This window comes from Cibotium barometz, chromosome 46, assembly GCF_041138505.1.
Source record: "Cibotium barometz isolate CiBa-2024 chromosome 46, ASM4113850v1, whole genome shotgun sequence".
In the NCBI taxonomy this organism is placed as follows: Eukaryota; Viridiplantae; Streptophyta; class Polypodiopsida; order Cyatheales; family Cibotiaceae; genus Cibotium; species Cibotium barometz.
This window is the reverse complement of record NC_141091.1, coordinates 44,005,291-44,032,887: the sequence shown is the minus strand read 5'-3', so window position 1 is coordinate 44,032,887 and position 27,597 is coordinate 44,005,291. Positions and strand designations below refer to the sequence as shown.

The 27,597-nt window shown below is 46.3% G+C and overlaps 1 protein-coding gene across 2 annotated transcripts in view; it reads right to left on the bottom strand.

Annotated features, from left to right (window-relative positions):
- Positions 1 to 12,289: 12,289 nt before the first annotated feature.
- LOC147612259 (uncharacterized) overlaps positions 12,290 to 27,597 on the bottom strand; it is a 49,242-nt gene continuing 33,934 nt past the window's right edge. For both annotated transcript variants that reach the window (XM_086784140.1, XM_086784138.1), the window contains 2 exons: positions 12,589 to 12,718; positions 12,290 to 12,429 (listed from right to left, as the gene is read on the bottom strand). In XM_086784140.1, the coding sequence (XP_086640266.1) occupies positions 12,305 to 12,429; positions 12,589 to 12,718 (255 nt within the window). In that variant the 3' untranslated portion in view covers positions 12,290 to 12,304. The remainder of the gene's footprint in view (positions 12,430 to 12,588; positions 12,719 to 27,597) is intronic.

The window sequence follows — 27,597 nt, the reverse complement described above, 5'->3', positions numbered from 1 at the left end:
AGGTGGGCTGGCCTCTCACTTTTCCATCTTGCCTAGTCTTTCTTTTGCTCCCTCACTTATGAGACCCTTTCTGTCTCTTGCTTGGGACTGTATCACTTCAGTATATTCGGCATAGTTGCTCCATATCTCTCTCTCTCTCTCTCTCTCTCTCTCTCTCTCTCTCTCTCTCTCTCTCTCTCTGCGCCCACCCCTCTTGCTTCGCCCTGCGCCCACCCCTCCCGCTGCCCCCTTCGCTCTTCGCTCTCCCCTCCCGCTGCCTGCCTGCGCCCCTCCCTCCCTCCCTCCCTCCCTCCCTCCCTCTCGCTCTCGCTCTCGCTCTCACTCTCGCTCGCGCTCTCTCGCTCTCTCGCTCTCTCGCTCTCTCTCTCTCTCTCTCTCTATATCTATATACTCTCGCCGCCGCCCTGTTCGTGTCCGCCGCCTTCCCTCCCGCCTGCTGTTCCCCCTGCTCGCTCTCGCCGCCGCCGCCTGTTGTTCCCCCTGCTCTCGCCGCCGCCGCCCTGCTCGCCTGTTGTTCCCCCTGCTCGCCGCCGCCGCCGCCCTGCTGTTTGCCCTGCTCGCCTCCCCCTCTCTGTTCGAACTTGCTGCCACCCCCAGCCGCCTGCTGCCCTATTCATTGTTCGCCGCACAGTTCTGCTGGCAATATGTTGGCCAGCGTATCTATCTGCTAGGCCTTTCGCCACCCACCCTTGCTCAGGCCCCCAAGGCAGCAACATAACTCTCTCTCTCTCGCTTCTTCCATGGCTTCCCCCTTGCGCAACCCGACGAAGGCGACCTTTATGGTCACAAACAAGAGGATAACAAATGTGGAAAAGGAGATGAAGGAATGGAAGGCAGAGATGGAGGGATGGTGGAAGGAGAAAGCCAACTTTCTCCAAATGGTATTCAATGAGGGTAAGCGGTGGAAAGAGGAGGAGGAGGACCTCATAGCAGAAGTCAAAGACCTTCACGGGGAAGTCAACACGCTCAAAGGCGTAATTTCAGCTCTTCAGAGGGAGCTTGCAGAGGCGAAGGCAAATGGTGGACTTGAAGAAGGTGAAATTCAGCCATCCATGATAGAAGAGCTCAAGGTTATCAAGGAACAAGTACGGGCAATTAAGGAAGAAGAGAAGCAACACGAAGCAAAGACTTCCTCATGGGTGGAAGTCATCACCAAAACTCAAAAGAAGATGGATGAAGCGGAGAAGTGGATAGAGGTCGCCAAGAAGGGTAAATAACAACCCCTACACCTACAATCATTAACATGACTTTGGAAGAGGAACAACGAAGACGTACACGTGCTTTGCATGTGAGGATTACTGGTCTTAAAGACGGGGATAAAGTTGAAGAGGAGGTGAAAGAGCTTATGGTGTTGATGGGGATTGACAGTCCGGCACACGCAAAAGCCTGGAGAGTGGGCAAAAAAAGCGGAGGCAACGGGGAAACATCAAAGGAAAGAGCTCTCATACTTCGCTTCCCCTCTATTGAGGCGAAGAAGGAGTTCTTGAAGAGACGACCCACTTTAAAGAATACAGGCATTTTTCTTGGTGATGATCTTACTCTTTCACAGCTTGCACATATGAAGGAAGTCATGCCAGAGATTAGGGCGGCAAGAGAAAAGGGAAAGATAGCATTTTATAGAGAAGGGAGGGTGGTCATCGTGGAGCGACGCCCTACATGACGGTGCGAGACCTATGGGACCAAATTAAAGCTGGCAGCCTGGAACTGCAATGGATCCCTCAGACTTGATGTAGGTGCCTTTGAGGACAGCTTTAGAGATAGAGATATAGTCTTCTACTCGGAGACTCACCAGGCCCCTGGTCAGATGATGCCACAGGTGACAGGATACAGAAGGGAGACAGCTTGCAGAGTAGGGACGAGATCGGTACATAGTAGTAGAGGATCAAGGGGGGTGGCTTTTCAGGGAGGAGCTGCAACCGCTTCTACACATCGTTCGCAGAGATGATCAGGCCAGATATATGTGGGTGAGACCGAGGGCCGACACAGGCAGATTCTTGTATATTGCCATATGCTATTTTGCTCCTAGTACATCGACATATGCAGCACCTAGAGGGCAGTCTCCTTTCTCTGTGCTAGATGATGACATATGGGAGTTCTCTAGGGATGGAGACATCATCCTGTTAGGGGACTTTAATGCCCGGACGGGCAACCGCCAGACAGCCTTTTATGATACCTCGGAGGAGATGCTGAGAGAGCTGGACACTCTGGATATGGGATTAGACAGACGCTCACAGGATGTGGAGTGCACAGAGTATGGGAGATATTTGGTAGATATGGGGATTGCACATGGGTTGGCCATACTTAATGGCTTGCAGAGGTTTCCGTCAGCAGCTGGATTTACTTGCTTTCCACATAGACATGGTGCTAGCACAGTGGATTATGTTATGGCTATGCCGAGCTTTGTTTCATGCATTGAGGACTTCACAGTTGGATCTCGGCCCATTGGGGTAGTAGTGGATCATGCATTGTTGACATTGACTATCTCTTTTCACTTTACCACAGCTCAGAGGACACGAGTGGCAGATCACACTCGATATACTTTTACCTCAGAGACTGATGCTGTCTACACAGATGGGATTTATAGACGTCTGTACACCCATATACTGACAGAGACTTTACAGGATGCAACGAGAGAGGCATATCCACATACTCAGCCTGGACAGAGACAGCGTTCTAGATGTATGCCCCAGAACAACTGGTATGATGAGGAGTGCAGAGAGACCAGAGCCCGATTGCAGCGGGAGGTTGCTTTGGGAGTCACTACTCACCGACAGTCACGTATTGCCTTCCGACGCCTTGTGCGAAGGAAGAAGCGGGCCTTCCTTGCTCAGCTAGAGCAGGAATTATACCAGCTGTTCTTGAGCCAGGATTCGAGGGAGGCTTGGCGTATGTTTCATGAGTCCTCCCCTGCTTTGGCCATCACTTCTACAGAGGTCTGGGGTAGTTATGCAGCATCTCTATATACAGTTCCTGGACAGACACCTTTTCCTGACCCGCCAGCACCATGCCCACAGACATGTACTTTCTTTACCGCAGAGATGGTAAGGAAGGCCATTGATAGGATGAAGACTAGGAGAGCATATGATCATGATGGATTAGTCGCTGAGCACTTTATTCATGCGAGAGACATGCTGGCAGAGCTTCTAGCAGTGATGTTCAATCGTGCTATGTGCGAAGGCTTACCCGAGACTTGGAGTAGGTCCACCATCGTGCCTATCTTCAAGTCAGGGGACCCTATGGAGCCAGGGAATTATCGCACTATTATGATTGGTCACACACTAGCACGATTGTATGCATCCATTCTTGAGCAGCAGTTGAGTAGATGGGCAGAGAGAGAGGGCATTCGAGCAGAGGGACAGGCAGGGTTCAGGAGAGGTTTCTCTACTCTTGACCACATATTGACTCTGCGGGCCATTATTGAGGAGGGCAGGTCGCATGGGCGACGGATTTATTGTAGCTTTGTGGACTTCCGCAAAGCATTTGATACAGTGCCCAGAGCCAGATTGATGAGGCGATTACAGGAGATGGGGGTACCCACAGAGCTCATATGGGGGATTATGGCTTTATATAGATCAGTTTGCAGGACAGGTACGCACCCCAGAGGGGGTCTCTACTTTGGTTCACTCCACTATAGGAGTGAAGCAAGGTTGCCCGTTATCTCCTTCATTGTTTGGTATGTATGTGGATGAGGCTTCTAACTACATTGAGAGATTGGGGGACAGAGGAGCCCAGCTAGCAGGTACATGGATCCCACTATTGTTATATGCTGATGATATTGTGTTGATCTCTGACTCCCCTAAGGGTATGCAGCGTCATCTGGATGCTTTACATGAGTTTTCACATGATAGTGGATGGTCTGTCAACCTTGGCAAAACCAAGGTTATGGTGTTTAACACCACGCCACAGTGGGTTAGGCGATCAGCTCCCACATTTACATATGGGCAGGAGATTGTGGAGTATACAGATGCATATACATATCTTGGGGTAGTATTCAGTGGGCCAGTGTTTTCGATGAGGAGAGCAGCAGAGACTAGATTGACTAGAGCACATGCAGCCCTGGGTGGTTTGGAGAGGATGTGTTCGCAGGTTCAGTTTCAGGAACCTCGAACGAAACTTTGGCTTTTTGACACTCTAGTGACATCAGCTATGCTTTATGGAGTGCAGATATGGGGACCTTCAGTGGGCCATCACAGTGCAGGCAGGTGGAGAGGTATGGAGAGGCCTTTGGTATCTATGATTGCTAGGATTATTAGAGCCAAGGCCGTGGTACCTCATGAGATTATTCGAGCAGAGCTGGCGGCTGCCCCTCTGGTGATTGAGGCTCTTACGAGATCAGTCTCCTACATACATGGCTTGTGGGATCTCCCCCGAGACAGATATGCACGCCTCGCCCTGGAGTCCTCCCGACAGTTAGCTTTACAGGGAGACACGGCTTGTTGGTATGGACAGATGACATCTTGGTTCCAGGCACATGGTTTTAGCATGGACAGATTGCCTCCCTTCCAGTATTCTCTGGAGGCACCCTCTCTCACTCTCACACGGACAGAGATTACCAGACTCATCCGTCAGGATTTAGTTCAGCTGGACATTAGGAGGACATGGATACAGCCGACTGAGGAGCTGGGCACGAAGATGGCTTTCTACAGAGAGCATTTTCTTCAGCTCACAGCAGATGGTTTTGTGATCAGACCCAGTTACATGGATGTACACTTGTCTCATGCAGTACGATGTGCTATTGGTCAGATTCGCACATCCTCACACCAGCTTGAGATTGAGATTGGCCGATATAGAGGTATACCAGCTGAGGCCAGGATATGCCGAGTATGCCATGGGGAGCCAGAGACAGAGCTGCATTATATATGCAATTGTACTGCATACTATGAGATACGTGGTCGTTTCCACTGTTTATTCAGAGAGGGTTTTGGACAACTTTCCAAAGTCATGGGGTACCAGGACCAGAGGTGTTTGGGATTGTTCTTGCTCGAGCTGTGGAGACATAGAGATAGCCTGCTTAGGCGCACAGAGAGCCAGACTCAGAGGCACATTATAGACTTCTTTAGTCCAGCCATCACTGCGCCAGATGGACCACAGCAGCAGCAGGACATGGATACCGCCCACACCAGAGGTACACTGATTGATCGTGCGATTGAGCTTGGGTGGTCCAGACGCCCACGACTACGGAGGAGGGCATCCCAGCATAGACAGAGGTTACAGCGGCAGATTCGGATTATTCTTGCGAGGCATGCGAGACACCCAGTCAGGGTGCTGACCACAAAGGATATTGAGGAGATCCGCCAGTGTCCGATGCGGCACATATTATGAGATGGAGGCACCTCCATACCCCTCCGTCCCACATGATATTGTATCCCCTCACTATATTCCACTCACCTCCATAGCATACCCCCCCCCTCACTATATTCGCACCCTATAAGGGTTTCTGTTTACCTTCCATTTCCAGTTTCATTTTCTAGGTGCCAGTAGTATCATCTTTATTTTTCATTTTCTGGGTTTTTTTATCCAGACATTGTATCAGATCCACCATGATGTAACTTTTGGTCTCATAGGTCATTATGGCCTTTTGAAGACGTTAATATAACATTTCATTTCATTTCATCTCTCTCTCTCTCTCTCTCTCTCTCTCTCTCTCCTCAGCACACACTAGTGCTTATTTGCTTCCGCTCTATGCACTCATTCAGGGAGACCCATAGCCTTTGAAAGCAACAAGCTTTTAGAGACACAGATGAGATATCCTACCCACGAAAAGGAGCTTATGGTTGTCATCCATGTGATGAAAATCTGGAGACACTATTTGTATGGGTCTCAATTTGTAGTCTGGATGGATCACCATATTCGTTGAAGTATATTTGTGATCAACCCGACCTGAGGGGTCAGGAGGCCAGATGGGTTGATCTCATGGAGGAGTCTGACTTTGAGATCCATTACCTCAAGGGGGCAACCAATCGAGTCACTTATGCCCTTAGTAGGATCCCCGAGGTCAATGCTATCTCTTTTGCAGAGATAATGACTGACTTCTGTCTCTCTCAAAGGGTGTTGCCAACATGATTCCTATTTTGATCAAATCTAGCAATTGATATGAAAAATGGGAAAGAGACAAAGATAAAACTGAAACTAAAATGAGAGCATAACTAGAAGGAAACACAAAACATAGACATACCTTGAGATGAGTGTAGACAAGACACAAGATTGATGCTTTCATTGATGTGACACCCACAATATATAGGTGAGAAGTACAAGATAGAGTAGAGTGACTTATGGGACAATTATAGAGGTGCCACGTGGCATACACTGAGATGACCAAGACTAAAAGTACTCCTAGTGAGCACTTATTTCCAACACCCTCCTTAAGTAGACACTAGGAGAAAGACAAAAAGACAAGACTAGAAGATAGACATAAAGACCTATAGACTGAGAGACAAGACATGACAGACAAAGATCCTGAGACACCCCTCCTCAAGTGATATCCTCATATGGGTCCACAAGGATAGGGACAAGATGGATCTAAAACAAGACAGCAGATAGACAAACAGACAAGACTAGATAGACAGAAGACTGACTGTAGACAAACAGATGGACCTTGAAGACATCCCCTCCTCAAGGGCAATCTCTGCCTCTCGAGTAGGGACAAGAGAGAGGTCCTAAAGCAGAATGAGTAAGACATAGAACCCCTTGACCTACATCATCGGTGGTCAAAGTGGTAGACAAGAAAGATGAAGTAATCAGAAAGCCCACTCCTCATCATGGGAATGAACAGCAAGATCTGCTGATGTAGATGCTGCAGCAACATGGGCTGAGGTAGATGCAGGGGCTGATGTAGAGGTTTTAGAATAGCAGTCCTTCTCCCGGTGATTATCACGGCCACAAATGGTGCATGGATGGGCCTTGAAGCAGTCCTTCTCCATATGATTAGTTTTTCCACAATGGGTGCAAGGCTTTCTTACCTTAGAACTTCCTTTCTTTGCTAAAAATGCAGTGTCAGTTTTTTGTTGTTGAGTTCTTTCCTCTTCTTGGAGAGCATTGATGATACCTTCAAGAGTAGGATTATTGTGATACTTGAAGGTAGTGACAAGAGTAGCATAGGTGTCAGGTAAGCTTTTGAGAAGCACAGCAATAGCAATATCTTCGGAGATGGGAGACTTCACTGATGCAAGCTGAACCATAAGACTGCGAAAATAATTGACATGAGAGGCTATAGTAGCTCCCTCCTGCATATATAGATCAAAGAATGAGATCATAAGTGCAATCTTAGAGTTTTTAGAGCGGGGTCCAAAAAGGGTATCCAAAGTGATCCATGCTCGAGAAGCAGACTGTATGTCGGAGATGTGATGAATGCAATCATCTCCAAGACCGAGCAAGATGATAGCATAGGCTTTGTCATTCTTGGCAGTGGGAGCATAAGTGATAACTTGCTCAATGTCGGAATCTTCGGGAGCAGCATGGTGAACAACATCCCAAAGACTTTCTTTCATAAGATGGCACTTGATTTTGATTTGCCAAGTATGAAAGTTGGACCCATTGAATTTGTCGATAGACATGAGAGAATGAGTAGAAGAGGCCATGTGGGAAGGTCTTACCTCTTGCTAAAATGCAAGGGCAGTGTCTATTCCCTTACAAGATTGCAGAAATGAATGAAAGAAGAGATCCAAACTGTTTTTAGAAGCCGGCTCTCTCACCACTTGTCAAGGCCATAGCATGTGACAGCCCATCGAAGCATGAGGAACTAGCAGTTTGCAGATATGAGGATAAGAAAAGGACTGACCAGCAAACTGAAGGATACAATGCACAGTACCTTGTAGACTCTTCAAGAGGAAACGATGGCAGAACTGAATGCAGCAAATAGCTCGTTAACAGGAGGAAAGTCGATCTGCAGCTGCTTCTAGATGATGCGCACCCTTGAGTTGATGAAGAAGGCAGCCAAAGCAGCAACAGTACAGTGGGCTGTAGCAGTTCCAATATGACGGGCAGCAGCTCCAAGAGAGAACAGTAGAGCTGTATGAGCCTGAACAGGGCGGACAGCAAGTTTAGGCCGGCGGGTTGCTACAGTAGGCAGGTCGACTACCAAGAGCAGGGGGGGGGGCAGCACCCAGCTAAGCGGCAGCCTGTTCTGAACCAACAAGAGAGAGAAGAGGGGCAGTCGCTTACAGGAAACAGAGGCAAAGATGAGGGGAGCCAGGATAAACCTGCTCTGATACCATGATATGAAAAATGGGAAAGAGACAAAGATAAAACTGAAACTGAAATGAGAGCATAACTAGAAGGAAACACAAAACATAGACATACCTTGAGATGAGTGTAGACAAGACACAAGATTGATGCTTTCATTGATGTGACACCCACAATATATAGGTGAGAAGTACAAGATAGAGTAGAGTGACTTATGGGACAATTATAGAGGTGCCACGTGGCATACACTGAGATGACCAAGACTAAAAGTACTCCTAGTGAGCACTTATTTCCAACAGCAATTCGTCCAGGTTGGTTGCAACCCATAAGATCCGAATGTTCCGGACACTCTAATGAGTAAAGATATTGGAAAAGTATTCCATTGGAGGTGGATTCCTGTTTAAGAATGGAAAATTTTGTCTGCCCAATGATCTAGGTATCCAAGCTTTGCATAAGCGCCATGACGTACCTAGTGCGAGGCACTCGGGCATACATAGAACCTTGGCCTTGGTTGGCCAGCATTCTTATTGGCCGCGCATGAAATCCTTTGTTGAGGATTATGTGCATAAGTGTACCCAGTGCCAACTTAATACAGTTGAAAGGCTTAGAGCTCGAGGGTTATTGAATCCTTTGCAAATTCTTGAGAGAAAGTGGCAAAGTGTCTCAATGGATTTTGTAGTAGGATTACCTCGGACATGACTCAATCTAAGTCGTTCTTGACCGCTTGACGAAGATGGCTACATTTATCCCTACCAAGTCGTAAGTAAAGAGTCACAAGTTGGCTCAGCTCTTTGTGGATCAATTGTATAAGCTCTATGGACTACTACGTGAGGAGATTTTCAATAATCGGGATACCAGATCACCAAATCCACTGCACAATTCTGGCAATCAATGTTTTTCAAATCGGAAACACGCTTGAGCATGTCATCTTCGGATCATCCTAAGTCGGATGGTCAGACGGAGAGTACGAACCAAACTATGGAGGATATGCTGAGAACGTATGTCTCCAAGAGACAGTCTGAGTGGGAAAGGTATCTTCCACAAATTGAGTTTGCTTATAATAGTAGTAAGCATGCAGCTATTGGTTTAGCCCATTTATGCTTATGTACCGTTATCAGCCAAAGTCACCCATTGTCGTAGGACTATAGGGGGTCAAGTTGCAATCAACATCAGATTTCTTACGAGATATGCAGGATATGTTGAAAGTTGCAAGAGAAAGCATAAAGGGTACTCAAGATCACGCTCAATATTATGCTAACCAACAATGGACACTGAGAGTTTTACAAGAGGGCATGTGGGTGTATCTTAGAGTCCCAAAGCACTCTAAGACGATAAGGACTGGCAAGTATTACAAGTTATCTTCTCAATGTTGTGGTCCTTATCAAATCACAAAGAAGATTAGTGATGTGGTTTACCGGTTAGGACTACCTCCTGGAATCAAGATTCACCCTGTATTTCACATCAGCCGTTTGAAAGAACATCTGGGTGAACGTGATGAGGTTGTGCCAATGCAAGAGATCCCTAACCTCGAGGACATGACTAGGTATATTTGTAAACCTAGCGGGGCGTGTAGTGACAGACTCAACCACGTGTCCAAGAGATAAAAATATAGAGAGGGGAGAGAGAGAAGGGAATAGGGATCTTGCACAATACACCACATTGAGCAAGGAACAGGCCCCGCCCCCTTTCAGGAATTTATTCAGGAACAATCCACGGGCACGCTGGCCAAGATCAATACAATAAATGAATACAAAACAAACACATATATGCCGATGTAGGATATCCAAGTCGATGTCGATGTCGATGTCGATGTCGATGTCGAGGCACAAGATCTCTGATGCTGAGCACACCACGAGGATGACCCACAAGTATCTCTCACCAAGCTAGTACCAGATCCAACATCCAAATCCAAATCCAATGAATCCAAGTCCAAATCAAATCCAAAACCAAGTCGAGATCAAGTCTAATTCCAAAATCCAAGTCTAAATCCAAGTTCAGATCCAAATACAAGTCTGGATCCAAATCCAAGTCCACGTTCCATAACCAAGTTCCATGTTCATGTCCAAGCTTCATGCCCAAGCTATATGTCCAAGTTCCATGTTTATGTCCAATCTTCATGCCCAAGCTATATGTCTAGGTTCCATGTTTATGTCCCATGTCCAAGCTCTATGCCCAAGTTCTAAATCCACTCGCTCATCCCATGAATAATCTCCACAACTCCTATAGCCTTGTTGATGATGAAAACCTTAGACAAGCTCTTTCTAGCAAGAAAACTGATATAAAACCTGTTTTAATGGTTTTCGAGCAATAAAAACCTCCAAAAAGCACTTTTTAGGGTTTTTTGAGCAATTTTAGGGTTTTTGAAATTTTTAGGCTTTCTGGAATTTCAGTCCGTACATGTCCGTATAGTTCCATATGGCTGTACGGATCCGTACAGTCGTATGGACAGATGAGGACTTGGTGTTGTAGTTGATGGAGGCACTCTGAATCAGCGGGCAGTAAAGAAAAACTCCATGATTTGGTTCATGATCAGGTAGATAATGATGAAGAAGAGAATCTCTACCCTTCAACGAAGATGGCAACACGATGAAGAGGTTCTTCTTCAACTTGATGCTCAAAAGAGAGGCTCATGCTTCTTTTATACTTGGGGAAGCCTTGCTTTTTGCCAAAACGTGATGCTTTTGCTTTGCTTTTGCCTTTTACTTTGCTTTTGGTTTTTTTAATAGTAAAATATTACTCAACTTTAGTCAAAAGTTCTTGTTTTGCTTTTCTAGCTTCAGGGCCTTTCTTTTTGGCCTTGGAGCTACTTTTTGAAAAAGCAGCTTTTAGCTTTTTTGTCCGGCTCGGTCTCCTCTTTCCAATGGTGCCCTTTGCTCGTGGTCAACCCTGTTTAACTTTTTGCTTTTTCTTGCTTTTTGACCAACAATGGTGTTTTTTCGTAATCAAACCTAATGGACCCTGTCCCCATGTCTTCTTCCACTTGTCTGGTGTCCGGGCATAGGTAACCCGAGTTGGTTCTCACTCAACATACTAGACGGTCTCAGCATACCATCTATTCTAAGTACTTGACCAAATTGAAAGGACGGTCTAAGTCGAGGCTACATGGGAATCAATGCGTAGTCTGAAGAGTCACTTCCCTAGATTCATTGTTGAGGCCATCGATGGTCTTCTTATGGGGGGAAGTATGTTATGTCCCAAGGCTAATCAGAGTTAAGACCTTTAGGTTACATTAACCGTAGCCTAGGGATTAGGCATCTTAAGCGGGGGTTAGTAGCTTTTATGAGACATGTGTTACATTTGGCTCCTGGTTTTTGAGAAATGTTATATTTGGCTCTTGGTTTATAGGAGGCCTATATAAGTGACTTTATGACACACCCATTGGATGTAAGCACGAATTGTCTCGAGGCCTCCAGTCCAAGTCTGAGGAGCTCTGGGACACCAGGGACTTTGCACATGGAGCCATGTCTCGGATGCTACTCTCTCCTTGTGCTCGGGGGTGAGCCTGAACGGCTCTATGGTTGGGCGGTGAGCTAGATGCCAGTGTCTATCTGTGTTTCCTTTGTGTTTATGCTTGATCACAGGGTCTGTTAGCCTGGGGGATTTACAGTGTGCATGCCCATCTGGTGTCCAATGGACAGACACAATAGGTAATTCGGAATGTTCCCAAAGTCTCCTTCTGATGCCAGCTGTGCACCTGGATGAGGAGAGGTTTCATTGGTGCAGCTTTACAGAAGTGAAGATCCATCTAAATACTGCTCGTGTAGATGTGCAACCTGCTCTGTGGACACCCAGCAATGTCTTCCTTTGTTCCCTGCCTGGCTAAAGCCCATCGACCACCATAAGTCCATGATGCCTAGGTCCCCTCGACGCTGAGGCAAAATGATACTACTCCGATAGACTGTTGCTAAAAAATTGCAGGACAAACATAATGCATGAGGTATAAACATAAAAGAGAGAATACATGCAGGCAGTTTGAGACATTCGAGTAAAACATAATCACATGATTTCAGTGATAAATTGCAGGAAAACCAACAGCCTATGAGAACCTTGTCTTGGGGCAGTGCTCATTCACAACGTACTTTTAAATATCACTTTTTAAACCTGCACTCATATCTAAGGGGCCTCACCATGTGTCAATGGCTTGTTTAACTGTAGAGACCCTTCCACATTGAGACACAACACGTGCACGTCCGAAATCTTCCTCAATTTCAAAGGTCTTGGGAGCTGTGTTTGCACAATTTTTACAGCCTTTGCACACAACACAACACATCGACAAGCCTGTTAGATCATATTTGTGACACTAAATGTGAGTTCTGTACTCAATCATCCCTAGGATACTAATCAGCGTATTTCAAATTAATTTTGCAACTCACCTATGCAGCTGAATTCATCACCTATGCAACTCACCTATGCAGCTGAATTCATCAACAAAAACATAATCTTGTGGCCTGAACAAGTCCAAAAATGGGTTTATAGATGTCAAGGAGTATCCATTGATTTCATCATAAACCATGCGTTGCACTGGATCGCTTAGAACCTGTGTTTGACACAAAAATACATTCAGCCCCATAAACAGGACAAAAGTGATATATTTTGACAAGACATTTCAAATCAGCACTTTCTAACCACCCATTCATTTCAAAAACCTAATAAAGGTTTATGCAGGTACTCTCTCTCTCTTTGTAATAGGACATTGTGGTCAGATCTGAGTGGCTTTGCTGAGACATACAGAGGTCAAGATGTGACTCTCTACACAAAGACGCATCAAAGCCCCAAGCAAGGACTACCTGAGGTATCGGGTTACATGTGGAAGTCAGACTCGTCCTTGTGGGGAATGCAGAGATGCTTGAGGACTTTGGACACATCACTGGATTAAGCAAACACTTCCTGGACATGGGGGCTGCACATGCTCCTACTTTATAATAGGACGTCCCATTGGCCTGACCTGCTTTCCACATGGAGGAAGCTGGAGCATAGTGGACTACTTAATGGGTTCTTCTACTTTTATGCACCACATCCACCGAACCACACATATTTATCATTTGTCATCTCTTGCCAACCCCCAGATCCACCCCCTGATCCCCCCATCTCCACATTCACCCACATTCACTTTCATCACATCTTGATCCAGTTTATGATGCCCATCTTTCTCATGAGACAACCGACCACTTCTCACATAACAGCTCACCACCATCATTCATGACTCCACATGGGCCAGTTTTCCTCACACCACTTGCTCTACGGCCAAACCCCCCTCTCAGTTCAAAACCTCAAAACGGTTGGTATGATGACAATGAGCGCAAAGCCACGCGGCTTCACCTCTTGCAGGAAACGGAGTGTGGAAGGATCTCTGCAAGCAATCCTTCTGCCATTTTACCCATAGGAAGAAACGAGCCTTCTTGGATCATAACGAACAAAAATTATACCCTCTTTTTTGAAGTGCGACAGCTCGGACACTCGGCGTATCCTTGAGGAGAAGAGGCAGCCCACCCATCACAAAGCCTCTTCTATGGGAGACCTATGCTCGCCATCTATATGACAGCCCCAATCAGCTCTCCCCAAACATATCTCACATCCCCTGCCCCACATCTGCCACCCTCTTTACCACAGCCAATGTCACCAAACCCCTAACCAGCTTCACAATGGCAGAGCCAGAGACCATGAGGACTTCTGAACGGAGCACTTTGCGCATGGATGTAACACCCTGGCACCTATCCTTGCCGAGATCTTCAAAAGGGCTCTATGTGACATTCCCAATCAGCCCTCCCCAACGTATCCCACGTCCCCCGCCCCACCTCCACCACCCTCTTGACCTAACCAGCTTTACAATGGCAGAGCCAGAGACCATGAGGACCTCCGAACGAACACTTTGCACATGGATGTAACACCCTGGTACCTATCCTTGCCGAGATCTTCAATAGGGCTCTATGTGAAGGCCTCCCCCTTTCAAGGACAAATAACACCATTGTCCCCATCCATAAAGCAGGAAGCCCCATGGACCCAAAGAACTACAGGGCTATCATGATTGGCCATACTTTGGCCAACAAACTCTTTGGTGCAGTATACCTCCTTGGCAGAGAGGTGTAGGCACAGGGCCACAGGCAATGCAGGGTTCAGGAGGAACTACTCAACATTAGACCTTATCTTCACTCTCTGAGCTATCATTGAGGAGGCCAGGTCATGCAAACAGAGGGTCTATTGTTTCTTTGTAGACTTCAGAAAGGCTTTTGACTGCCCCAAAATCACAGCTTTTGGGCTGCTTGCAGGAGCTTCAGTTCACACTACAGATGATGTGGAGTCTGATGGCATTACATAAGTCAGCGACTGGCTGGGTTCGAGCACCATATAACCTTTCGGGGGAGATCCATACCACTATTAGAACCAAGCATCTCCATCCTCCAAGATCAGGGCCCTCTTACTATAAGCTCCAGATTTGAAATATCCTCCAGCAACACAGAACAGCTCCGCCTCGATTAGTGGACATGTGCCGCAATGTATAGTGTCATAGATGAGGATGACACAGGATGAGAAACACTAGTTCTGCGAAGCCAATGTGGAAATAGATGAAAGAGTGCAACTCCTTCCTCTATGTGGGGGCAGCCTGCCAGGACTAGCTGATGGCATCGGTAACTTGAAGATTTCCCACCTACTGGAAACGGTAGACGGCCAATGCCCATAGGGTATGATCCACCATCTCATTGTCCCAAATCAACCGGGTGAGACGCTCAGCGGGAAGGAGAAAACTAAAGCGCCAACATCTGATGGGATGGGCATGGAAACCACGCAAACTCGAAGGGGTGCCTGGGTCTCGTCGAATATTTTGGCATCCACAGGGAGCCTCCTGGAGAAGGCATAATCCACCAGGTGTCCCATCATCTGGTGGGGCACCTGGGGGGGAGGAGGGGGGGGGGGGGTGTTGGGGATGGAACTCAGTCATCTCCACCAGGTCGGAGAAGCTTTGTTATGAGTGCCAGTGGGTGGTCAGACGCTGAGTCAATGTAGAGGGGGGATGGCTGGGTTGGAGCCAAGGGGGCGAGGGAGGTGGGGAGAGGTAACGATAAGTGGAGGATCCGGGGAGGACGTGGGAGGTGGAGGCTGTCCAGAGGGGGGCTCCTCCAGAGGAATAGTCTGCTGAACAAGCTCCCAGTGAGGATCCTGCAAGAGAACCTTGGGAGGCGAAGAGGGAGAGTGGGGACTACAGGGCTGTCACCGGGTGGGGCATGGGGGGCCAGATCCTGAGGCCACTCTACAGGGATCTCCAAAGATAAAGGCTCATAATGGTTATTTGTGGGAACCCATGCCTGGAGGGTAGGGTCCTCCTCCTGGTGGGAGCCACGACGTGCCTCTCACTCGTGCCGACGCCGATGGTGTCTCTTGACACTGAAGCTGGCAATGTTTGCCAACTAGCTGCCAAGCCTGGTCTTGCTCCGTCAGCTGCGAGCGGATGATTAGACGGTGCTGGGAGCCCGTCGGACAGGCTGTTGGGAGAGGGGGGAGGTGTCGGTGAAGAGGGCAGGGTGGGGGGCTCCTCTCCTGGAGCTGCAGCCACCTGAGGTCTGCTGCCTGACTGGGAGTGAAGCGGCGTCGCGGGCAAGCACGGGCAAGATGGCCCATCTGCAAATGAAATACTGACCCGCCGGAAGCCCCACCTCAATTACAATGATCTTGACTAGCTCCCCCCCTCTCTGCCTGAGGGTGCAGATTTTACAGTATACATATGCTCACCTGCATCAGATCAAGATGGAGGTGCAGGACCTCCTAATATGACTAGCTTTTGCATAAGTTAGAAATCAACTAAGGCTGAGAAGCCCAGAAGAAGAGGCAGATCGCCCTTGGGTTCGGGCCATAGCTACAGGTTTCTTCAGAGATCTCCTTTCAGCAGACTCCCTCACCCCGCAGGTGGAGGCGGTGAGGGGGAGAGTCTGGCAGCACGCGGGAGGTGGTGCCCCCAGGCCTCCAGGCCCTCTTGTGCTCCCCTTTCTCTCACATTGAGTTACAAGATTCGCTTTGAGCCCTTCCGTGGGGCAAGTGTCCAGGCAAGGATGGCTTGCCAGTCTCTCTCTTGATGCATCATTGAGATCTCATGGAAGGCGGTTTCATGGCTGCCTTCATTGAGATCATGGTCTCGGTGTCATGTACATGCTAATCCTAGGACTAATCCTTTAAGGGCAACAGATATAGAACATGATTAGAACCAGTTTTGGACCAGCATTGGAGCTTGTACTGCTAGTACGGGCAGGAAGACCTTCTGGAGGACTGAGGCTGTCGGCCAGTTTATGAAGGGAGCATGACTCTGTCGGCTGCAGCAAAAGACTGAATATTTTTCCAGGACCTGGCCGGCAGCAGGTCGGCCAGTTCATAAGGGATTTCATGACCTATAAAAGGGCACACTTGCTCATTGTCTTGATTATTCAGCCTCCTATGGGCTGAGTCATAGGTTAGACTATAGATTAGGTGTGTTCACCTTTTGATGAGGGGCTAGCCAAGACTTGTACACCTTTTTGTACTATAGAATATACTGAAATCAGCTCTCTCTCTCTCTTCTCTATATACTCTGTATGTGCTTTGCATCAAGCACGTTCCAGGACGGTGTTTAGGGGCTGAAAGAAGACACCCAAAGCTTCCGCATGTGACATTGATATCAGAGCATCAGGCTCAGTGAGGCTAAACACTGATTCACTCCCATATGAAGGTGCACAATCCAAGGGAAGGAACAAAGACATGGAAGAAGTTCCCAGGAGGTTGGTTGGTGGTGTCATAAGGCCCAAGGGGAATGGCAGTCTTATGAGTCGGGTGCCAGCACACCAGGAAAGGCTTTCAGGCAACGGTTCCAAGGGAGGATGATCCTTCAAGGGGTGGAGTGAGAGTGCCAAACTCAATACTCGGGAAAAGAAGACCTAAGAAAGTGTTCAGGGACAAGGAATGAAGGGATAGAGGACACGATGGAAATATGCATAGATCTTCATCAGATTTGGAGTTGGATTTGGAGACCGGGCGGCGTTTTCAGTGAAAAGGTTGCCAGAAAGGGAAGGATGACAAGTTTGGGACTCCAGGGAGAGACAAAGGGAGGAGGAAAATCATCCAAGAACAGAAGTTGGAATCCCATCATCAAGTTTAGCAGAGGGGGATGTCAGGTGCATGCACATGTACATGCTAATCCTAGGACTAATCCTTGAAGGGCAACAGATAAAGAACATGATTAGAACAAGTTTTGGTCCATACACTAGAGCTTGTGCTGCTACTATGGGCACAAAGACCTTGTGGAGGACTCAGGAGGCTGTTGGCTAGTTTATGAAGGGAGTATGACTCTGTCAGCTGCAGCAAAAGACTGAATATTTGTCCAGGACCTGGCCAACAGCAGGTCGGCCAGTCCATAAGGGATTTAATGACCTATAAAAGGGCACACTTGCTCATTGTCTTCATTATTCAGCCTCTGATGGGTTGAATCATAGGTTAGACATTAGATTACGTGTGTTCACCTTTTGATGGAGCAGCCAGGGGCTAGCCAAGACTTGTACACCTTTTTGTACTATAGAATATACTGAATACTCAGCTATCTCTCTCTCTTCTCTCTATATTCTGTATGCGTTTTGCATCAAGCATGTTCCAAGATGGTGTTTAGGGCGGATGGTGACCGTTCACAGATTCGACAGTGGCACTCCATCACCCTCCTAGAAAGTGCATACAAAATCCTTGCCAAAGCCATCAGTCAATGCCTGCAGCCTCATCTCCCCGACTTGATCCATGGCACCCAACCCAGTGTGAGAGGTTTTTTGAGCCCAATGAAATTAGACAAGATTAGAGGAGGAAAAGGCAGGTTGTAGAAAGATATGATGTACATATGCTAGTCCAGAATGTAGGGTGTACAAAAAGTGTCGGCCAAGGTAGTATGAAAACAATGTGATCAACAAATAGAGAGGCAAGGCAATGGCTAGAAAGGGGAACTGTGCATGCAGATACAGGGACTCGGGAGAAATCTAGATGATGAAACAGATGCGCATGGGGAGTTCGAAGGCAATACATGGCAGTTTCTTGTTAGGAAGGTAATGGATGTAGCATGTTTGTTTTCTCTAAAAGGGGCTGTTGGCTAAAGAACAGTGGGTTTTCTTTTTTTGAAGCTTTGGGAGAGCTCATTGGAGAGGAAGGAAAGGAGACAGTGGAAGCTTTCTACTAAGAGTGAGAGAAACGTAGAGCAACCCATTAGAGGTTTTTGAAGCAGTAAGAGTAAGTGAGAGTTGTGGACCTGAGCAGAGAGAGTCAGTGAGAGTTAGAGGATTGGTTGAGGGTTGCAGAGGCAAGCCCAGGATCTTTGACTAGACCTCTATTAGAACTTGGTGCTACCCAGGACTTTGCTCCACTGCATTTTGTGTTTGAAGAAGAAGATCTGCAGAGGTGGCTGCAGATTCCATCAAAGAGGTTTGAAGCTGTGGAGGTTCTCTCAGTTTTATGTTTTTTTCTCTTGTTTGAGCCCAAGGTCTCAGGGTTGTTGAGACTGGTTTTATCTTTGCAACCTTTGAAGAAGATAGTGTTTGGGTCAGAGCATATTGTGAGTGGATGAATGAGTTTTTGTGCTATGGTTGTGGTGATTGTGTTGTTTTGACTGAGATTGTTGAAAAAAATCAATTGTGAGTGAGGATCTGTAGTCTGTTGAGTCTGAACTGAGTCCGATAGGATCAGCTGAGAGTCAACACTGTCAGATAGGGTCAGCTGAGTATTAGGATCAATCAGCTGAGGGTGTAGAAGGGTAAAAGTAATCTTGTTGGGTTGAGAGGAAGCTATTTTGGGTCAAGTCTGACAATTAGAGGTCTGTCAAAGTCAGTCAGACAGTTTTGAGAGCTAGAGGTCAGCTGAGGCGAGATAAGGGATTGTAGTGTTGAATCATTGTGGAGTGTAGGGTGTTTGAGGGTCTGTGAGTGTCAAGAGTACACAAAAGTGGCAAGATCTGAGTCAAAGCTAGACCAAACAGGAGTTAGCTGACAATCAATAGAAAGGTATTGACATGTTCAATAGGGTTCTGGAGCAAGAGATTTGAGGATTGCTGGATCTAGATGAGAATCTAGGAGTATCAAGGACAAGAAGTTGCCTGAAGTCTGATAAAGTTACCCAGAATCATTCAGGGGTCAGTTTAGGTCAGCAGATGATCAAAGGAGGTCAGCTAAGGTATTAGGATTGAAGTTTAGGGTTGCTGAGAGTGAGATCTGACCTAGGAGGACATTTTGGGGGGTCAGCTGATTCAGACTAAGAGGGTTCAAGTGTCCGACTGAATCAGCTGAGAGTCAGAGGATAGCTGCAGGGCTGTTAGGTGCCTTGGACTAGGTGTTTTCAGTGATTTAGATGCTGTAGAGGCAGATTTTGTTTGCTCTTCCCATGTTTTGTTGCCCCCACTGAGGATCAGAGAGTTCTTGTATAGGGCTTTCATCAACAGGTTGGTGTAAACGGAAGGGCAACTGAACACAGAAAATCTTATCAATCATGAAAAACTCAAAATACATATAAGCATGCCAAACAAAAAGAGAAGACAAATCTGTACAGTACACCACACTAGAGGCCAGAAGATGGGCTGACACCCCCCCCCCCCCCTTTATGGTTAGATTACCAAAAAGGAGTCTACTTCCAATACAACTTTGTGGGTGCCCAGGGTTCACCACTGGCTGCACCTATTTCTTCCAATACAATATGAAAACAAGAAAACATAACATAAACTGAATTTGCTGACAATTCTCAGCACAAGTGAGCATTCCCGGCATAAAGCATACGTAGGACAACCATGGACAGCCCATAGAGCTCCCACATCAGCCGAGGACAGCTCTGCATCTTCATCTCCCTCTTGTCTAGCTCATAGAACTAGTCGACCAGCCTTATAGGGCTGTTAACAACAGTCGACCAGCTCTCAAAAGCCACAGAAGGGGTTGCCTGGCAGCAATACACAGTCGAGGAAGACTCCGATCAGTAAAAGATGACTCTCCCTCCAATCGGCCAGCTTTCTCCCTCCCTTTTGTGCTCTGATCGGAAGCTTTTTAAGAGCTGTAAACAGGCAACCAGCAGCAAGAAAGGCTCCTAGGAATAGTTGACCAACTTCTACCATACACCTAGGCTCCTAGGAATAGTTGACCAACTTCTACCATACACCTGGATGGTTTCCGTCGCAATGGATGGTGAGAAAGGCTGCCCACAACTGCAAAAACTGGTCGACCAGCTTCCATGCACCTAGAAAAGGAAGCGCCTCATCCAAATCTGAGTTTTCTGCCAGTAATAAGGGTTCCCCGCCGGAAATAGCTCAAACGTGTGCTTTTTGGGTCCAAAAAGGGGGCGCATCCTAGAAGTGGGTATAAATGAAGTCCGGTGCCCACCTTATGGCTGCCACATGTATTAAATAAGTCCTGCCCAGTTTGAATACCTTATAAATTGTCCGGCCACTTATAAGTGTGTGTGAACCTGCACCCATAATTATTAGTATATGAAATTGTAAAGCTGTAAATTGGGTTTTTGGGTACACTTACTACCTGCAAAACACATGTAGACCACCTATCAGTCCCAAATAGGTGTACACATACACGTCCACATGGTGCCCAGGCATCCCCGGCCCCATGGACAACACGGGCAGAAATCTTAGGCATTGTCTAAGCAAACAAGACAAGTCATCCAACGATAAAATCAAAGACATGCACACACATGAGTGCAGCTAGATTGGAAGAAACACCCATATGCTCAGTTGTATCTGATAAAATGTCCAGGGCTCATGATCCTTCGGGAACCTTCCCAGAACATAAATACAAAAGATCTCCAAGATAGCTAGTCCCAGAGAATTTCATCATGTCAGGCTCCATGGGCCATACATGTACACCATGTCAAGCCCCACAAGCCACACGTGTACTATCATGTCAGGCTACACCATCCATACATGTACTGTCATGTCAGGCTCCATATGCCACACAGACACACCATGTCAGGCTACACCAACCATACATGTATGTCATGTCAGGCTCCACATGCCACACATGAACAGTAGAAAAATAGAAGCTGTAAGGAATTTTGTGACATTCCCCCCCGGCTTCTAAGCAGTTGACCGCAAGTGAAAAGCTTTCAAGTAGGCCTTCAGAAGTTCGGATAATCCACAAAATAATCCTCGTCCATCCATTTTGCATCCATAGCCGAATAGTTTTTAAATTTCACAAGACACATGTGCACTAGCTTGCCACCTGCATGCTTGCGCTCTTTATGAAAAACTATCTGCTCAGGTTGCAGTACCTCCTCAAGTTCATCCACTTATGGTGGATCTTCCAAAACTGGTTCCATAGGAGGTGCTTCCACATAAGGCCTCAACAAACTGACATGAAAGGAATTGTGTATTTTCCAGTGATCGGGCAATACCAATCTATATGCCACTTCATTTATTTTCTGCAAAATTTGGAATGGCTCGTAATACCTTTTCGAAAGCTTAGAAAACCGGCATTCCTTACCTGGCTACTTCCGAAGACGTGCTTTCTCAAACTTAAGTAATACCCAATCACCTTCCTTGAAAACCACCTGTCGCCTATGTTTGTCAGCTACCTTTTTCTGTTTACCTTGAGATCTTTCTATGGCGGTCCGAACTTGTGCAAACACAGTATCCAAATCACGGACATACTCATCTGTTGCAAAGATTTCATCTTTTGTTCGTAAGATAGGTGGAAGCACCACCTTGCCATAGACTATCTCAAATGGAGCCTTATTAGTTGAAGAGAAGAATGCACTGTGTTACTGTATGCAAACTCAACCAATGGCAAATACTTTTCCCAATCTGACTTTTGCTCAGATACATAACACTTGAGCAAGTCAAACATAGCTGAATTTGCAGTTTCTTTCTGACCATCCGTCTGAGGATGATAGGCTGATGAACAACTCAACTTTGTGCCCATATTATCAAACAATGCCCGCCAAAATAAACTGGTAGTCCGAGGATCTCTATCCCCCACAATAGACTTGGGCATGCCATGATGTTTGAAAATCTGAGCTAGGAACAATTTTGCCATGTGCGCTGGCTTGATTGTTTTTCTCACAGGAAAAAAGTGTGCTTGTTTGCTAAAACGATCTATAATAGTCCATATAGTATCATTTCCATGTGCCGATTTCGGCAGATCCATAATGAAATCCATAGCAATGCTTTTCCATGGTTCTTGTGGAATGAGTAAGGGTTGAAGCAAACCAGGTGTCCTATGTCTGTCAATCTTGACTTTTTGACACACTATGCACTCTTGCACATAAGCTTCAATATCCCTGCATAGAGCTGGCCAAAAGAAATATCTTTCCAAAGCCTGTGTAGTAGCTAGAATACCACCATGACCAGCATATGGTGGAGCATGACACTCTTCCATAACCTTTTGGCGTAATTCATGCACTACACAAATACAATTCTGTATCATCAAAAACCCATATCTAATAGAATAAGATGAGACAGCAGTACCATGATTGAAATAAGCCCAAATAAGCTAAAAATCTCTCTCTCTCCAGCATACATATCTTGCATCCCTGATAAATCCTGATGGTAGGCGGTAGTTACGGCATGCACTTGTGGCCTATGTGACAAAGCATCCGCCACCAAATTCTTCTTGCCCTAGGTATGCAAAATCTGAAAATGGAACATGGACAAGAAGTTTGCCCACCTTACATGCTTTTCCGAGAGTTTAGGCTGTGTAAGAAAGTGCCGTAAACTCTAGTGGTCTGTTTTTACCATAAATTCAGTCCCCAAAAGATAATGCTTCCATGTTTGAAGAGCATGAATAACGGCTAACAACTCTTTCTCATAAACCTGAGAATACAATTTCGCATGTTGCAGGCGGCGACTTTCAAAAGCCACTTCATGTCCCTCTTGGTTCAAAACAGCTCCCAAACAATCTCCACATGCATCACACTCGACCACAAAAGGTCTATGCAAATCTGGAATAATAAGAACTGGCCCTGATATGATGGCATCCTTCAACTTCTGAAAAGCTGTCTTTTCGAGTTCCGACCAACGGAATGCTACTTTCTTCTTCGTTAGATCATGTAACGGTGAAGCTAAGAAAGCAAAGTGTCGAATAAATCGACGATAATAAGAGCATAAACCAATAAAGCTCCTAACTTGATGCACATTCTGCAATTTTAGCCAATCCTTGACTGCTTGAATCTTTGCGGGATCCATGCGTACTCCATCCTTGGAAACAATATGCCTTGAATAGTGAATTTCTAACAAGACGAATTCACTCTTCTTCCCATTGATGAAAAGCTTATGTTTCCTTAGCTCTTCAAAAACAATGGCAAGATACTCTTTATGTTCAGCCTCACTCTTTGAAAAAAATGATAATATCATCAAAGAAAGTTCCTGTGAACTTGCGGTGAGGTCTAAAAATTATGTCCATCATTCTATTGAAAGTAAAAAGAGCATTCGTAAGTCCAAATGGCACAACCAAATACTCATATAATCCAAATGATGTTCGAAAAGCCGTTTTGTGCACATCTTGAGGTACCACTTGAATCGGATGGTAACCACTCTTAAGATCAATGCGACTGAAACAAGCAGCTCCCTCAAGAATATCATCGATTCCAGGAATCAAAAACCTGTTCTTGATAGTAATCTTGTTAAGGGCTCTATAATCAACACACATTCTGTATGTCCCATCCTTTTTCTGCACAAGTAAAATTGGAGAACAATAAGGCGAAGAACTTGGCCTTATCAACCCCTTCTCAAGCAAATCATTTACTTGAGTCATGATTTCCTCCTGTTGGGCAACACTCACCCTATAAGGAGGTCAGTTAGGAGGAGAGCTCCCAAGGATTATATCAATACTATGATCCTCTGGCCTCTCTGGGGATAACTGTCCTGATAGTGAATCAGCAAAACAATCAGCATATTCAATTAAGAAATCACGTAAGTGATCTACGGAAGTTACAGTATCATGCTCAACATTATCACGTACAAAGACCAAGTAAGAACAAGCTGATTTCGTTATTGCCTTTGAAATAGATATATGGCTTACAACGGGTACGGTACTCCCAATAGTACCCGCATCAATACAAACTTCCCTATCCCTATGAGTAAATATAACTTTCTTTTCTTTGTGCAAAATCTTGGGATCCAAACGATAATGCCAAGGCATCCCAAGTATCACATCACATCCTGTAAGCGGTGCCACGAGGAAGTCTTCATGATCCAAATATCCCTGTATTTGCATGCGAAGCTTCCCAATGATGGGAGTGACCTTAACTTCCTTGCCCTCAAAGGCAGCATCTACATGAAAGTCCATGCCCAATTCCTCGGGTTTTAAACCAAGAACAACAGCCATCTGTATGGATATGAAGTTAACTGTGGCATTATCAAAAAGGAATAAAGTTGTTTGGTCCTTTAACTTGCCCCAAGCTTTGCATAAGATTCTGCTCTTTGGTTCATGTACAGTGTTACCCTCAACATCGGGTATAACATTCACACTCGGTTTGGCATCCTGCACATTATTCTTTTTTGAGATTTTGGGAGCATTGAGCTTTCAAGTGATCTTTGCTCCCACATGTGAAACACTTCCCCCCTCTCATGCAATCAAAGATATGCTGTCTGACAGCTTACGATCATCCTTTTTACCCCCCGACTTCTTTTCTCTGAGCCCCCTTTTGCATCCTTGGACTCATGAGGCATAAACTTAGGTGGTTGTCCACCCTTTTTCTGCTCATTTCCAGCTCTGAATTTTCCCCTGTATGAGCTGAATTCTTGTCTTTTTGATGCTCCCTTGCCATGAAACTCCTCAGAAATAGTTGCTGAGTATATAAGCTCCTGTAAGGTGTTGTGGGGATACACTGCAAGGCTCTTTTGAATGATTCGTTGCAGCCCTGACTCAAACTTTCTTTTCTTCTCGTCCTCACTAATCGTCATGAAAGGTGTGACTTTGAGAAGAATCCGCCAAAACTTTGAAACATAAGAGAAAACGGATTCGCCTTCATCCAGTGTTAGCCAATCCCATTCCTTTCGTACATCCTTCTCAAAGTGAGGAAGGAACTAATCATAAAATTGCTCTTTGAAAGCACTCCATGTACTGGCAGCTGTCCTATCCAAAAGCTTTGCCATCCACAAATCACTTGCAGTCTCTTTAAGATGCATACCGACATTACTGAGCATAGATTTCTCGGTAAATTCCTCAGTGCAAAAGGCTATTTCAAATTGCCTTATGAAAGCAAGTGCCTTGGTAGTATCCAACTTTCCATTATAGCTCTTGAATTTGATGTCCTTGTCCCTTGACTTCAACTCTTTGGCCTTCTTGCTATGACGAGCATCCCGACACTCTAATACATCATCCTCCTCGTCATGTCTACAATGGCGACGGTGCCCAGATCTAGGGCGGATTTCCCATGTAACACCTTCCACTTTGGATGGAACTTTAGGAGCAGGAACATACCTAGAAGGTGGAGACACCACCGACAATGCATGAAGATCTTCTGCATCGCTCAAATGGGCTGAAAACCCCTCATCATCCCCACGAGCTGCATGTCGATGTACATCATCTCCTCGGGCTGCATACCCCCTCATATATGTTGCATGGGCTGCAAGCCCCCTCAAAACACTTGCTTGGGCTACATGCCCACTTACATCACTTGCTCGGGCTGCATGCCCTCTTACATCACTGGTGTGGTTTGCATGCCCTCTCACATCACTGGTGTGGGCTGCATGCCCTCTCACAACATTGGAGTTCCCTCACGGGATAGCCTGCGAGGCTGCTGTGTGAAGACCCACTTACCCTCATCATCGGAAACAACATCGTCACGGCTTTTTAAATAAGTAACAACCAACTCTCAAGGTTTGTCGATTCCCATCTGTTGAGCAATTGCATCAAAAGTGACCACATCAGCCTTGACATGAGACTTTGATTCAATGACCCTCTCTACATCAGGATCTCTTTGCAAAGCACGGAGCTCTTCAAGCTCATTCATCAAGGCATCAATTTCATGCTGATCCTCAGCCCTGGCAGACAACGATGGATCGTTATCCGCCAAAGCCCCAACATGATCCCTGTCTCTATCTTCTTCCCGCATGAGGCAAGTACGGGTGATAGAGTCCTCCACAGAATGATCTGACTGGCTGGCCATAATGTATCTTCCAGCTTTTCAGAAAGAAAAGAATTTCCGTGCCCTGGAATCGCTCTCTACTAGTTCCCCATGTATGATACCGAATAGACTGCAAGGGTGCAACAGTGCCCCTACATAGACAGGAGGGCCACGAAGTCTTTCCACACCCTCACTCCCACTTAAACCAAAGGCCGCCTCTTTCGAGGCGCGACAATAAGACGAGGGCTACCTCAGAATCCCAACCTTCTCTCACGGATAATGACTCCTTACAGCCATATCCAACATCATATTACGCACAACTGTGTAGAAAATCTTATCAATCATGAAAAACTGAAAATACATATAAGCATGCCAAACAAAAAGAGATGACAAATCTGCACAGTACACCACACTAGGGCTAGAAGATGGGCTGAAACCCCCCCCTCTCCCCCCCTCCCTTGTGGTTAGATTACCAAAAAGGAGTCTGCTTCCAATACAACTTTGTGGGTGCCCAGGGTTCACCACCACTGACTGCACCCGCTTCTTCCAATAAAATATGAAGACAAGAAAACGTAACATAAACTGAATTTGCTGACAATTCTCAGCACAAGTGAGCATTCCCGGCATAAAGCATACGTAGGACAACCATGGACAGCCCATAGAGCTCCCACATCAGCCGAGGACAGCTCTGCATCTTCATCTCCCTCTTGTCTAGCTCATAGAACTAGTCGACCAGCCTTATAGGGCTGTTAACAACAGTCGACCAGCTCTCAAAAGCCACAGAAGGGGTTGCCTGGCAGCAATACACAGTCGAGGAAGACTCCGATCAGTAAAAGATGACTCTCCCTCCAATCGGCCAGCTTTCTCCCTCCCTTTTGTGCTCTGATCGGAAGCTTTTTAAGAGCTGTAAACAGGCAACCAGCAGCAAGAAAGCCTCCTAGGAATAGTTGACCAACTTCTACCATACACCTGGATGGTTTCCGTCGCGATGGATGGTGAGGAAAGGCTGCCCACAACTGCAAAAACTGGTTGACCAGCTCCCATGCACCCAGAAAAGCAGGTGCCTCATCCAAATCTGAGTTTTTTCCAGTAATAAGGGTTCCCCTCCGGATATAGCTCAAACATGTGCTTTTTGGATCCAAAAAGGGGGGGCCTCCTAGAAGTGGGTATAAATGAAGTCCGGTGCCCACCTTATGGCTGCCACATGTATCAAATAAGTCCTGCCCAGTTTGAATACCTTATAAATTGTCCGGCCACTTATAAGTGTGTGTGAACCTGCACCCATAATTATTAGTATATAAAACCGTAAAGCTGTAAATTGGGTTTTTGGGTACACTTACCACCTGCAAAACACATGTAGACTACTTGTCA